A 12,065-nucleotide genomic window follows, 5' to 3' on the forward strand; every position below is an offset into this window, starting at 1 on the left:
CAGAAAGAATGTACGTTTCAGGTGAGATCTGAGATCAGGCACTGAGTTGAACACACACTTTTCAAAATGACATTTGAACAAATACGTTGGTCCCTCCCAAACAGGAAATAGCCCCCATGAACACAATGTCTGTGTGTGATCCTTGAAATGAAAGATTCTACCTTCTGTATCCTCTTCGGGTCCTTAATGGGGCCTTCCCGCGGTGGGATTTTCCCAAACAGCTTCCACCCTGGATCCTTCTGCTCCGCTGGCCGACTGTCCTTCACCCTCCTGGCAAACAGGCTCCTGAGAGACCAACGGGGAGAGAGAACAGGAATGAGATCGGAGGAACAAATTGGGTCATTATAGCACAGGAGGAAAATGTAGAAAAACAGAGCTATGATTGCAGTCTTCACTGGGTCACTGTGTGGGCCCCCAGAGAGCTGCAGGAAGTGTGTGTGTCTCACTAGAGAGTTTAGCTCGCAAAAGGAATCAAGAGCGAAAGGTCACAGGCCACCCAGAGAGCGTTTTAACCACCTAGGTGACCTCATGTGAGCTGGCAGGCTAGTCGACTCAAAACTAGACGTTAAAAGCATGACACAGCAGCAATAACAAACCGTTACAGCTGCAAGAAATGTGATTTAAAAAAAAGCCATCTTTGCTGCTGTAAAAAGAATATGACCCTCCCACTTGACCGCCTGCTCTTCCATCCACGATGTTTAAACAGTGAAAAGCCTTCCTCTTTCACTGCATCATATAGCCAGCTATTCTTTTCATTCATCCATCGGAGTGCTTTGTCACTGAGCTGTTAGCAAAGCTTTCATCAAAAGCCTGAATGGAGCCCAGCTTTGAAAAGATATGAATGAAGTGATATAAAAAAAAGCTTATTCTGACCGGACCACGAGACACACCAGGCCGTAACATCAAAGAGTCCATATCCTACTGTTTGTCTAGGATGCATCTCATCGAGAGGCCATTCACCTTAAATAAATGTAGTGATTCTGACCCATCAATCAATTGGGAAATATTTGCTATATGCAACAATGAACAAGTTGCGTTGACACCACTTGGCTCTAAACCGGTTTACTTAAGAGGTGGAGAGGAGGTCTGACTACACAAGCTGTCTCAGTTGGATCAATCTGACCTTTTGCCCTCTGACTGTCTCACAGTCGGTCCAGCCATGCTTCTGAACACCGAGCAGGCTGGAGGCGTCGTTCACCGATAGCTGGCTGTGTCAGCTGCAGGCTGCTGTGTTTGTTTTGGAGACGTTTCATTGAGACATGCGGTGCTTCTTCCGCTGTGCTCACTAATGACTTGTTGAAGGCCGATTTTTTTAACGATCCCTTCATCCGTGTCCATAATGATATCTATAATAGTGATGGTGTTGTTTGACTATGCCGAGGAAAATTTTGTTTCTTACCATGACTTAAGGGTCAGGACTAAAGTGATCAGATTTTGACAAAAAAAAGTAATGTGAAATTGTCAAAAATACACTGACTGGATTAATATGATTTAATATGACATTTTGGATGGGCAACCCCAGCAATGATTACTTTAATCTAGAAAAGGTTTTTAAAAAATGGAAAAACTTTTTTTGAAACAGAGCTCTGTTGCACAATCCAAAACTAATCTCTGTTTGTTAAATCCAAGTTTAAACCAAAATTAAATAGAGTTTAATCAATATGGAGATGATCGCTTGACCAAATTGAATAATTAAAAATAATTAAAATAATCTACAAAAAATGAAAAAGTTTGTGACTGTGGACTGCTCTGTATTCCTTAAGAAAGAGAGAGAGAGATGTGACCTGCAACATAACCCCAGTATTTGAATATCATGGCCGTGCTCGTATGTGCTGTAGAGTTTACAAGGCAATGTGTAGAACACAAGCAAATAAACATATTAATCCTGATGCATATTTAAATTTGCAAAACTGCCTCTAAGATGTTCACCTTGCAGTAGACGTAAAGTTGCCCGTGTTGTACAATGTTAATTGATTAACACTGAAACTAAGCAGCAGTTACTTCTGCCATTATGTTTATAGTGTTGGTTCATTTTTGATTAATACCTTATTAGTATCTATTAGTATTGCATTTCTGGAGAACCTCCATTGGCATCATTTGAGAACCTCGCCTCTCCACAGTTCTACACCGTACGTTTGTGTCGGGCTGCTGAGCCAGCATGGCACCCTTAACCTTATTTACTTTCCAGTGACAACACCTCCCTCTTTGTATGTTTTGCATCAGTCTCCCATCTCTTCCACTCTGCTTACCGGGACAGCGGTACACAAAGACAATGCAAGCAGTGGAAAGTATTTCCTCATTGTGTGGGTGACTCCAGGCGTTAACGGAGGAGTCGAAAGACATCACGAATATTAAAAAGGCCAGCACAATGAATTATGTTCTTCTCACACTGCACATTGGAAACATAGACCGGAACCACCAGCTTCACACTGATTTTTCTTTGCTGGAAGATATGAGGCATAGACGCTTGAGGAGTAAAATTTCACCCTCATACATAGAGCTGCTCAGGGAAGCGGTTCATTCAATATCCTCCTGAAGGAAGTTATAAGGCAGGAAGAAGCAGCTGTCAGTCCACAAAGAGACAACGGGAAAAGAGAGGATGATCATAGAGAGAAGAGTTTGCTTAATAACTACTAGTGAACTGACAAAGAAAAAAAAAACTGAACTCAAGGTCCACTTACTAGCTTTTATGCGAGCGTTCAACTCCACTCCTTGCCATCTTACTCAGCGTTTAGACACATGCATGACCCGTGCTCTTGTTATCACATTTTGTAACGTGACCAAAGTCTGATACATGTGATGACAACTGAGCAAACTCCATATGCTGAAGAAGACCATTAAAGACGGTTGAAAGCTCTGGAAAAAAGACCCTTGAACTACTACTTTCAAGGTCAACAAACTATCAAGCTCAACAAGTGAATTAATCATGAACAGTGCACTTCAAATGTGTGATTTTTCTTTAACATATTAACACGAATGCATTCTTTTTTGACTCTTAATAAAAATGTCATCTCATCCAAAACACACCAACAGAGCGAAGGCTAAGCTGAGGTGGAATAAATAAAGTGTTACCAGTCTTTGAACTATGGCGAGGGGTGAACTTGAGTGACCCTCGTAAGCCTTCATAAAGAAATGCTGCGTAGATCAAAGAGCAGAGGTCAACTGCCACCTTTACAAAGTAAACCCTGTCTTTAAGTCTCAACCTCCAACCCTTTAATACAGCAGCTGGTCAGCTATCGTGCATTCCACGGAACAAAATGCTCACAAAGCAGGAACATGATTTGCATTCAGTCCGGGCCGAGTGTGTCCCGACGTGATCGCTGAATGGCTGCAGCTTCGGTCCAGTGCTCAAGTGGAACGGCTGGAAAAGTGGCACGGGTGCTTGTTTGTGCGTTGAATTGGAGCTGAAGTTTTGCACTGCACTGGCTTGTGATCAAGTCTCCTGAGAATTTTGAAGGATTTCACAACAACTTGGATTCAGTCTTGGTGTGTGGAAATAAGGGATGGAAAGGCATGGAAATACCAAACAAGCTAGTACAAGAAGAAGAGGGAACGTACATTGAGTTCTTCCCATCAGAATGGATATACCAGTGAGCAGGAGGTGGAGCGACTCCAAGCTGTTAATTTTACAGCACTGTTTGGTCCGACAGAAAATAGACCGTCCAGCACAAAGGCCACATTATTCAGATTCTGATCAAAGCTCTGCTGCTTGCATGCTCACAAAAAACACAGAGAAATGAACAACTTCAGGCCACAGTGGTTTAGAAATGTCAACCACACTTTTCATGTCATCTGCTGGTGTCCTACCTGTCAATGTACAGGAGAAGTGATGGGGTTGCCATCCTGCTCCTTCACCCGCAAAAAACAATGAATCAAAATTCTTCTCCTTCCCCCAAAAAAACAGAGAGAAACAGGTCCCCAAAAGGTTGAACACAAGAGGAAGTAAAAAGTAAATAAAAGGAGAGCAAAATCTGAAGCTCTCCTTTAGGAAAGATTCAGGCCCATGTGTTCCATAGCTTTAGTTACAGAGAAAAGGGGAAAGAGTCCCGCACAGCCGCTAAATTGAAGCAGAGTGAGATTGTGGAGGAACAGTCAACAAGAGGACTTACTTAACAAGTGGGAGGGGAGGAACGGGGGGGGTGAGGAGACGGAGTCTGAAGGGCACCAAGGGAATGAGTTACTTCTCCATGAGAGGAAGGAGGGATAATAGAGAGAGAATACTGAGAGGAATGGAAAAGGGGAGGAGCTGCATGTTGATGCATGATGGATCACATCTATTGATTTCATCTAAAATGACGATACTCAGTAATGCGTTACTGCCGTCCAAAAACTTAACTGGCAATGGAACATACTAGGGTCCCTGTGAGGCGGTACTTAGCTCTTTAGCTAGCAAAGCTAAAGTCATTCTAACAATGACAACATGCTCATTTTTAGCAGGTTCAACATGCTCATAATCTTAGATTAGCATTTTAGCACAGCATTTGCGCTGAAGATGAATGTTAGTTTTTTAAAGTCAAACTTTGACCTGCAGGTGGCGCTAAAAGAAAAAAGAAAAATCACAGGATCCCCAGTTATATTTATTCATACTCTGGGCACCATGACCTTATCCATCCATTCTCCATATAATTCTTGTAAAGATATTTCACTCAGGACGGACTGACATTGCCGGGCATTAACGGCCATGATTTTCCTGCCTGCATTTAATATGACATCATCTTTAATATATTATATATTTACATAATGATTATGTAATAATCCCTCAATGAGGTTGTTTTACATTCTATTATCCGGCCCTGTCATGCTATAATTACAGGCTACAGGCACTTTGTGCATCTTAAAACCTTTGTTTGAAACATCGCTCACTCACACACGAAAACATGTCAACACAGCAGGTGTCGGGTTACAGCTTCTTATACCAGCAGCCTTGCCCAAAAGTTAGACCAGGTGCTCTAAAATCCTCTTCATGTTCATTCAAGGAGAACTCAATGGAGAGCGGAATGTGGCAAAGCAGCAAGAGGAAATGAAAAGCCTGCTGGATGATTAATGGCCCCATGTGATCGAGGCCAGTGAGTGTGAAACCAGCTTTAGAACCCCTTCGAGGAACTTCAGACTAACTGCTGAATTCTCAATAGAAATTCAACAAGCTCATATGTTGTACTTATCAGTCACTGTCATCCTCATCAACACAATCACAGCAAAGGGCACAACTACAGTATGTAAATGAATAGTCGTTCTGGGTTATTAGAAACTGCTAATGAAGGATCTTTGTTTGACTTTCAATAGGTTGACCTTTGACCTAACTGCTCTGCCCTGCTGTCCTTGCTGATTGCTTCTCATTGTGTTTACTGTCTTTTTGAAATTTATTTTGGTAATTCAATTTTCTTTTTGTTTTACAGTATTTTGACTCCGTATAACACTGAATGTGGCTGGGTTTCTTATTGATTTTTTGTTCTCGTTTATCTGAAGACTCTTGATAAACCTAAAAAAAATATATTTTGAAAAAAAAAGTTACTTATGAGAAATTTTGAGTGGTATGTCTGCTCAGACAAAAATCTGTATATTTAACCGATAACACAAGGTTTCAGATCTCTTAATATTTATTTTACGACAAAATGTTCTGCTCTCAAAAATACTTTAAAGAAACCCCTAATTATCCCAGACTTATGAAACCTAACAGAGAATCAATGAAATACACATAAGCTAGAGACCACCTTGCCATGGGATCACACCAGCCAAAAATGGACCAGGGGCATAAGAGGGGGTGGCCAATAACCACTTTGGAACTGCCAACTTCAAACTAAGCCTTTATTTTGATCCCAACTCGACTGTAAACTTTAATAAACTGACGCAGCAGGTGCCAAAATCCATCCACAGACAGACAGACATATTAACACTTGGTACAAGTACTCTGGACCTCCTCTGTGGTAGCTCTGCTACAGTAGGAGCCTCCTGCACCACATTTTGGTAGCTATAAGAGGAAGGAACACCACACAGCCAATCACACACATACTGAAATGGGAAGTAACACTTCACATGCAACAGCATGACAGTGTCCTCTTTACAAACGGAGTGCGAGTAGAATGATGCAGTCTCCCTGTTGGCCAATCAGTAACCTCTATGCAAAATCTGTAATGCTGCACCGAAGAACATCCACAGCCAAGACGGCGATGGTGGATTTAGGGTATTAGGCCATTTTTTCTGAAGAGGGTCTCATTGTTAGTGAGCTGTAATATGCAACAGTGGTGGGAGGTGTGAGTGAGGTTTGTAAAGCAGCTTTGAGCAATGCCTACTTCTGCAAGGCTGCAACAAGGCTTCCGACAAAGAGTCCAAGATGAAAGCAAGTACAGAATGAGGCTGGGGCAACAAGTAAAGATTCTTTAACTATACAAAAGAATGAAAATTACAAATAATATTCAGCTTTTCCAGATGTGATGTGCAAACACATGAAAATACATTGAAGACACATATTAAAAAAGGTGTAATTTTACTTGTTTTAAAGATGTATTGCACTACATAAACATTGTTTATATCTGCTTTCAGTAACCTTTCTAATATATTACTAGGACATTTTAGGATTTTTAATCAACATTTATAATCCATGAGGACATATTTTATATTATCACAACTAGGTTTTACTATACTGCGATTCATGATCCGTTTACCACAGCCTGTACTTGTGGTTGCACAGGGTAACAAATTTAGTTGCAAATTCATGAACAAACTGCTTTCAACTACATTGCGGTGTGTTGCAGTTAGTAAATCATGTATTACGTGTTAATAAACTCTTTATAAATGTTAAATAAAGGGATAGAAAAGAATAGGATGGATATCTAATTGGAAGTGCCATATCTAAAATCATTTTTGGTTATGAAAAAAAAGGATGACTTCTCTTAAATGATTCAAACCTATTTTGACAAACCATTGCAAATAATGGAATTAAGTTTAAAACATTGATCTTGACTTTGAGTATTGGGCCTTGCATTTGTAGTTTGACTCAAGCTTAACAACGGTCTGAATAAAATGTCCTCTGGAGGATGATATTCTGAACGTACCTGTTGAACAAGCTCGCTAGAGGTCCCAGTTTCTTTTGTCTGCCATCCTCTTCCTGTTGCGTGACACCGGACCCCGGATGAGGTCGTACTGGACTCCAGAAGTCTCCTGGCGAGGATGACAGCGTCACGTCGGAGAAATGAGCAGCCCCGCTGTTGTCCGTCTCCAAGGTAACAATGGCGCTGGAGTCAGAAGTGACGGTGAGATCCAGGATGTCTTCATTGGAGACCGACAGCTCGGTGCTCATGCTGGACGCGCTGCACACAGAGATGTCATCGCTGCGGTTCAAAGCTCTGCCCCCGAGACCCGTCCCTGTGGTGGCGGATAGTCGGAGGGCGGGGCTAAAGTGGCGGATGGAGTCGTACCCACTGCGGGGGAAGGTGGAGGATTTTCGGAATGCGTTGCCATCAGACGGGTCGTGATCTAAAGTCAAAGTGGCAGGAGAGTAGGTACTGGAGTCCGGGAGAAAGCCATCACCTGGGCGTTGGTGGCTTTGGAGGATGGGCTCTGGAGGGTTGATCTCCAGAGTTGGGATACCCGAGTCCTGGGAGGTCAAGCTGTGGCTGTCCTGGTTCAGGTCTGAGTAGCTCTTCTGGGGGCTGCAGTAGTAGATGGGGGTGGAGGAGCAGGATGCCCTGTAACTGGGGAGGACGGGCCCGCCGTGCAGGGTCTTGCTGGGTTCATGGCAGTGGTGGTTGGTACGATTGTGGAGGTCAGAGTGAGTCGGGTCCGTCACTACACAGCCATTCTCCACTATGACTTCTCCAGACACACCTTCAAAAAGAATAGGAGATTCAATTAGTTGGACTTTTATACATTTTTACAGACAAGTATTTCATTGACTTAAATAAGTAAAACCTCTAGGGTTGTGAAAGTTACTTTTCTTAAAAAGGTACTATGAGGAACTTTTATCTGGTTATGATACAGGCTCAATGTAATACTAATGCTTCTACCTGATGTACATAAAGACCATCAGCAAGAAGTTGGCTCTTTCTATATAGTGATTCTGAATGATTGAACCACAGGTGTGGCCAAAATCAACACAAATATAAAGTTCCTTCTTGTAGCTTTAAAGGTCTGGTGTGTAGGATCTGTCTGTGTCTAGGGGTGAAACTGAAACCTCTCCCTTGTGCCAAGCAGGAACTACAGTAGCCGATGCAAGAATACGTGTAGGGCCCTATATTTAATAAGTTGTTGTTTTTTTGTTTTGTTTTTTTAAAATCACTCTTTAAGTGTATCTCACCTGTCATACATGTTAGTGCATTTCAAAGTGATTTAGACTGGCACGCTGATAATAAGACAGAACAAATGTAAACAGTGAAACTACCTGAGATTAATGCAAAAGAGAAAAGAAATGATGAGGAGGTAAAAATATATATCTTTGAGATGATAAAGAGATTGGGTGATATCCCCAACTGTGAGCTCTATAGTTTAGTTCTGATTCAAAGACAACAATAAGGTTTCAAGCCTGCTGGCTCCGGGCAGTGTGATAAACATCGCTGTCAACAGTTCCACTGTCAGTTAGTGGCGCAAATACATGCTGCAAGGAAGTCAAGGACGAAAAATCTGATATCTTACAAAAATAAATAAACAATGCAGCTTTAAAACAAAAAATTGAATCTGAAGTGTGTCAATGTTTTTATGAGTCACGAGATACATTTACTACAGTTATGCATTTTAGTGTGAAATACTAAATGTAAAAAGAACTTTGTCCCCAGAAAAAAATTAATTCTTGATCTATTGCGGTTGCTTATGTTGTAAATTGATTTTATGTTTCTGTACTTATCTTCTGGTGCTATAGTTTATTTTCTTTTAGCCTATCTCATATTTACTGGGAAGCACACAGAAAACTGAGCTCTTTACAGTAGGTTAGCTGTAGGTTGAATGATCAACAGAAAATTAATCTACAACATTGTCACTTATCAACCAAAAATGTCAAACATTCACTGGTTCCATACTATCAAATGTGACGATGTGCTGCAAACAGAATATTGTTGGGTTATGGACTTTTGGTCGGGGAAGTCATTTGAAGTCCCCTTGGGCTTAGAGGAATTATGATTAAGGCTAATTCTGACCCTGAATGTGATGGCGTTTTTCATACGTTATAGACGGGATCGATTACAAATGGACATCAGCAGCTATGCGACATACAATATTACTAAAGGTTTCTTCTGATCAACCACAGCATCAGAGGAACTGGGTGAAAACTAATCCCACAGGCTGTAACCGGAGTCTGCACTGTAACGTGAACAACAGCTGGGAAGCTAAGCTAAAGCTAGCGTGTCAGCCATTGATTCTCATGGTCGGAGACATCCGTATCCCACCTGGTTCACTCTCAGCTTTGGCCTCAAGCGCCATAGGACGGTCGTGGTGTGTTTGTGTGTGTACGTGAGTGTTTCGACAGGAAATACTATCTGTGCTTGCTGACAGTAAGGGCATTGAAAGCAAACATACCTGTGTAAAATGAATAGGTAAGTAAAATAGGAAAGTAAAATACTTTTTAAGTCAACAGGGACTTGCGTTTTACCCAAATGGTTGACACGTAAAGCCAGATTCTTACCTAAGCTCTAAACCCTGACCTGCAAGTTGTCACGCGAGTCTGGCAGACTTTGTCCCAAAACAAAGCAACAGGTTTGTCCTGTGCCACTGTGGAAATAATTTACAAAAAGAGTCTGAATCTGTACAAACTCATCATTATTATTTTACCATGTATAGCTGAAAAACTTGCCTGGAATGTATATTTAAAAATAAATGCCACAACGCTGGTAAGCTTTTAACCACGAAGCATTTAAACACATCAGCAGTGAACTGTGAGGCCACACCAACATAGACATGCATGTGCTTGTCCTTAGAAGTCCTGATAAAAACAAAAGGTATTGTCTATGTTAGTGAAACACCCATATGAGCACACACAGCAAGTCTTGTTCTGTGAGTTAGGATATTATTATAACTAGTATTGCTTTTAACCCTAACGTGACATCACAAATGTGGGGAAATGCATAAGGTGCATGGGTTTTGGTTAAGACACAATATACATTTACATACCTTCAGCCAGAGATTGGAATGCATGGTGTGATGCATATAATGCGGGGCACATGACAAGTCGCCTGGGGTTTCCAGTCTGTATGCCTGTTTTTCAATTCAGCTTATATTTGCTTTTAACAAATCAAAAATTATTTTATGCCATTTTTAATGTTTATAATGTTCTTACAAATACATTTTGCAGGACGGTGCTGAAAAAATGGTCCTCTTAGATAAAAAAAAATCTAAATTGTATATGAGCAAGTGCAGCTTGCATTTGAATGAAGAATGCTAATAGAGACTGGTTTTTACATATCACAAAATGTTAAGGGTCATTGCATATTAATTGTCGTGTTTAAAATGTAAATTTCATATCAATAAATGCCATTCGATACTTTACATGTATGCCGAATTGAATACATTCTTCTGGGCGAATTATTGACTGGCTTCAAACAATTACAAGTCAAAGTATCTAAACTTTTAGGTTAAAAGTTGTAAAAAAAAAAAAATCTCATCAAATTGCCTTTAGTATTTTAAATACGTGCCTAATTAAATACCGACTTTAAGTCATTCACAAAACGCCAAAAGTGATGCTGTATCGACTTTGTACATGTACACTTTGTGCATATAAATCAAATTATTTATAAATGCAGTTTTGGCTTGACCTGTAATGTCACCAGGGGAGAGCCGCACATACAGCGTCAGGTCAGAGTTCATGTAGTGCGTGTGAACAGTGAGAAATACGTAGGAACTCTGTGACAGTGCGTCATGGTGACCTACCACAGCGGCCGTCTCTCCGGTCCTGGGTACCGGGGGTCGTGTTCGCCATGTTGCCGCCGGTTGATGCTACAGGTGGGTGTCAGGTAGCCGCCGGCTGGAGCGGTCCATGGTGATGGTGATGGTGTGACTGCTGCTGCGCCGCCCTCGACTCCCCTGCCTCCTCAACGCAGCTTAGAGGACACAAACAGCACCAGTGTGAGGCTCATTTAGTCGGAACGAACACATTCATTCATTAAGGGGGGGAAAGTCAGATTAAAATAAACACCACGTCGACCCGGACCTGCTCGCCAAGTGCACTTGCTGCTGACGCCAACTCGATGGTTGTCGCAGCGCTTCCTCAAGTAGCAGTGAGATGAAGTTTAATATGACGAGAGACGTGTTTTCTGCTCTCACAGCATCGCTACAGGAGCCGAGACGCTGCTGCGGTGTTACAGGGAAAACAAGCACATTTCACAAGTTTATCCGGTAGCGGTAACATTTCGTACCTGTTTTGACGCTTCCGCCGCCATTTTAAAAAACAAACTTGTTACCGTGAGTGCGGTGTAATCGAGTCACGAGTGCTCACCGTCGATAGATTCACCTGTCTGGAGACGAAGGCATTAATAATCGACCTCCAACCGTGCGTACAGGCCGGACGGACTGCTGTTGTGAGGACGGTTTGGTAGGGAGGATGAATTCCCCCAGAACTACAATTGTTACACGACATTTGAAATGTGATAACTGTCGTTAAAGGTCACACTGTGTTTAATACATTTTAATACATTCTTCCTGAATGTATTTATTGGGCAGTAAGATTGCCATATTGACTTAAACCCATATTGCACGCACTGACACACCTGTTCAGGCACTTTTAACAAATCCCCACTCCAAAAAAAGAAAAAGACAGGATACAAAAAGGTTTCATTCTAGGCATTAAATACTTATTGTTAGATTAATTAGTGCCAGATCACATAATTTGTATCTAATTGAATTTCAAGTATGTGCACACAATATATCAAGACATGTTAGATATACAACCTTATTCCTAATCCTATATGGATTACTAAAAATATCAAGTAAAGCCCGATAAATGCTGACGTGATGGTAACATTATTTCAGTGCAACCTATTGGATGGATGCTGTAGTTTCACCAAACAATGAACGGCCCTTTCGGTTGTTTTCTTTTGAGTGACAAACCACAACCACAATGTGATTTTCAATGGATAATTATTATA

General features: G+C 41.4%; 1 protein-coding gene across 3 annotated transcripts in view; it reads right to left on the bottom strand.

Annotated features, from left to right (window-relative positions):
• Positions 1–11,491, bottom strand: part of tbc1d14 (TBC1 domain family, member 14) — a 34,010-nt gene extending 22,519 nt beyond the window's left edge. The window contains exons 1-5 of one of the 3 annotated variants that reach the window (XM_054601328.1): positions 11,417–11,491; positions 11,132–11,271; positions 10,852–11,021; positions 7,053–7,824; positions 162–285 (exon numbers count right to left, since the gene is read on the bottom strand). In XM_054601328.1, the coding sequence (XP_054457303.1) occupies positions 162–285; positions 7,053–7,824; positions 10,852–10,900 (945 nt within the window). In that variant the 5' untranslated portion in view covers positions 10,901–11,021; positions 11,132–11,271; positions 11,417–11,491. Of the gene's footprint in view, positions 1–161; positions 286–3,807; positions 3,893–7,052; positions 7,825–10,851; positions 11,022–11,131; positions 11,272–11,336 lie in introns of those variants that run through there. The other 2 variants (XM_054601329.1, XM_054601330.1) reach the window with 2 other exon arrangements.
• Positions 11,492–12,065: the final 574 nt, after the last annotated feature.

This window comes from Anoplopoma fimbria, chromosome 7 (genome assembly GCF_027596085.1).
Source record: "Anoplopoma fimbria isolate UVic2021 breed Golden Eagle Sablefish chromosome 7, Afim_UVic_2022, whole genome shotgun sequence".
NCBI classification, from domain to species: Eukaryota; Metazoa; Chordata; class Actinopteri; order Perciformes; family Anoplopomatidae; genus Anoplopoma; species Anoplopoma fimbria.